The 2,481-nt window shown below is 60.3% G+C and overlaps 1 protein-coding gene across 1 annotated transcript in view; it reads right to left on the bottom strand.

Moving 5' to 3' along the window:
* Positions 1–133: 133 nt before the first annotated feature.
* Positions 134–2,481, bottom strand: part of EMIHUDRAFT_231054 (hypothetical protein) — a gene marked incomplete at both ends in the record, with an annotated part of 4,065 nt that continues 1,717 nt past the window's right edge. The window contains one exon of the mRNA XM_005784676.1: positions 134–145. Coding sequence (XP_005784733.1) covers positions 134–145 — 12 coding nt within the window. The remainder of the gene's footprint in view (positions 146–2,481) is intronic.

Here is a 2,481-nt window from a genome sequence, read left to right as displayed (position 1 = left end):
GGGGGGGGGGGGGGACCAGGAAACAGCCCGGGGGCAACAGGCCCTACGGGAGGTGATCCAAGGATAACACCAATATTTTTCGAGCAAAAACCCGCGGGGGGGAGGACCCCGCGCAAACGGTGGGAGAATTAAATCAAGGATTTATCTACACAAGGTCCCAGCTCGGGGGGGGGGGGGGGGTCCTGCAGCAGCTCTGGGCGCGCCGGGGGCGGAGGCCCGTTGACGCCCTAAGAGGGCCGAGCTGGTTGATGGATTGAGCGAGCGGTTCATGAATGAGGTCCGAGCGGAGTCATTGAGCGCGTGGTTGATTCATTAGGGCGTGGGGCGGGAGCTCGCTGACGACCGTGTCGACGAGGTCAAAATGTCTAGGAAGTGGCTAGGAAGTGTCTGGGAAGTGTCTAGGAAGGTCGACCGTGTCGACGAGGTCAAAGTGCGACGCGTAGTGAGGGTACGGGTAGCGGCCGAGGACCTGCGGTGAGGGTGAGGGTGAGGGTGAGGGTGAGGGTGAGGGTGACGGTGAGGGTGAGGGTGAGGGTGAGGGTGAGGGTGAGGGTGAGGGTGAGGGTGAGGGTGAGGGTGAGGGTGAGGGTGAGGGTGAGGGTGAGGGTGAGGGTGAGGGTGAGGGTGAGGGTGAGGGTGAGGGTCAGGGTGAGGGTCAGGGTGAGGGTGAGGGTCAGGGTCAGGGTCAGGGTCTCTCTGTCTCTCTGTCTCTGTCTCTGTCTCTCTCTCTCTCTCTCTCGGCTCTCTCTCGGCTCTCTCTCGGCTCTCTCTCGCCCCCTCGAGGCCAATCAACCCAACCGACCAAACATCAGAAGGGAAACCGTACACGCCGCCGTCGACGAGCCTAGTCCCATACCTCCAGAGTAGCCGAACCCAGCGTGGGCTCAGGCTCCGTGGCTGGTGCGGTGGCAGACCGCTCGGGAGACATGTAGGCGGCGGTGCCTGGAAAAAAGAAAAAAACAAGTGTGGGGCGCGGTGGCAGGGGGTTGTCCGTTTTCTTTCTTTCTTGCAGTGTGGGTGCATAGACCCCCCCGCGGCGTGTGGGCGGCGGTGCCGCAGTATGTCGCCGCCATCGCGTGTGTCGCGTCGGCTGTCTCTCGCTGTGTCTCGGCTCGATCTCGGCTAGATCTCGGCTAGATCTCGGCTAGATCTCGCTAGATCTCGGCTAGATGTCGCTAGGTCTCGCCGCAGTACGTCGCCGCCATCGCGTGTGTCGCGTCGAGCTCGCGCGAGATGCCAAAGTCGGAGAGCTTGACGAACCTGGGAGATATGGGGGAGATCTAGGGAGATATAGGGAGATACAGGGAGATGCAGAGAGAGCTTGACGAACCTGGACGGGAAAAAAGAAATCGACGCATCCAAAGACGAGTCGTTAGTAGGTCGTTCGCCGTCTCTTCTACCCGTCTATATCTGGTGCGATCTCCCTATATCTCCCCTATATCTCCCCTATATCTCCCCTATATCTCCCGCGCATGTCGTACGCCGTCCGGTGCGATCTCCCTAGATCTCCGGAGGGGGGGTGGCGTCTAGCTTTGACGAACCCGGACGAGGTCAGCAGCACGTTGGCCGGCTAGGAAGTGTCTAGGAACTGCCTGGGAAGTGTCTAGGAGGTGTCTAGGAAGTGTCTAAGAAGTGTCTAAGAAGTGTCTAGGAAGTGTCTGGGAAGTGTCTGGGAAGTGTCTAGGAAGTGTCTCGGAGGTGTCACCCGGACGAGGTCAGCAGCACGTTGGCCGGCTAGGAAGTGTCTGGGAAGTGTCTAGGAAGTGTCTAGGAAGTGTCTAGGAAGTGTCACCCGGACGAGGTCAGCAGCACGTTGGCCGGCTAGGAAGTGTCTAGGAACTGCCTGGGAAGTGTCTAGGAAGTGTCTAGGAGGTGTCACCCGGACGAGGTCAGCAGCACGTTGGCCGGCTAGGAAGTGTCTAGGAAGTGCCTGGGAAGTGTCTAGGAAGTGTCTAGGAAGTGTCACCCGGACGAGGTCAGCAGCACGTTGGCCGGCTAGGAAGTGTCTAGGAACTGCCTGGGAAGTGTCTAGGAAGTGTCACCCGGACGAGGTCAGCAGCACGTTGGCCGGCTGGGAAGTGTCTAGGAACTGCCTGGGAAGTGTCTAGGAAGTGTCTAGGAAGTGTCACCCGGACGAGGTCAGCAGCACGTTGGCCGGCTAGGAAGTGTCTAGGAACTGCCTGGGAAGTGTCTAGGAAGTGTCTAGGAAGTGTCACCCGGACGAGGTCAGCAGCACGTTGGCCGGCTTGAGGTCGCGGTGCACCGCGCGCTTCTCCTGGCCCATCCGTTGCCAACAGTGAGTACTGAAGAGTGCGCAGCGCGCTTCCCCCACTCCGTCCGTTGAAGAAATGGCCGTCCGCGAGTCTCTCGGCGAGATCCCGGCGAGATCCCGGCCAGATCTCGGCCAGATCTCGTCCAGATCTCGGCCAGATCTCGTCCAGATCTCGGCCAGATCTCGGCCAGATCTCGTCCAGATCTCGT

The sequence above is a fragment of the Emiliania huxleyi genome (genome assembly GCF_000372725.1).
Source record: "Emiliania huxleyi CCMP1516 chromosome Unknown EMIHUscaffold_169, whole genome shotgun sequence".
NCBI classification, from domain to species: domain Eukaryota; phylum Haptophyta; order Isochrysidales; family Noelaerhabdaceae; genus Emiliania; species Emiliania huxleyi.
Note: the sequence above shows the minus strand (reverse complement) of the source record. Positions and strands in the feature narration are given on the sequence as shown.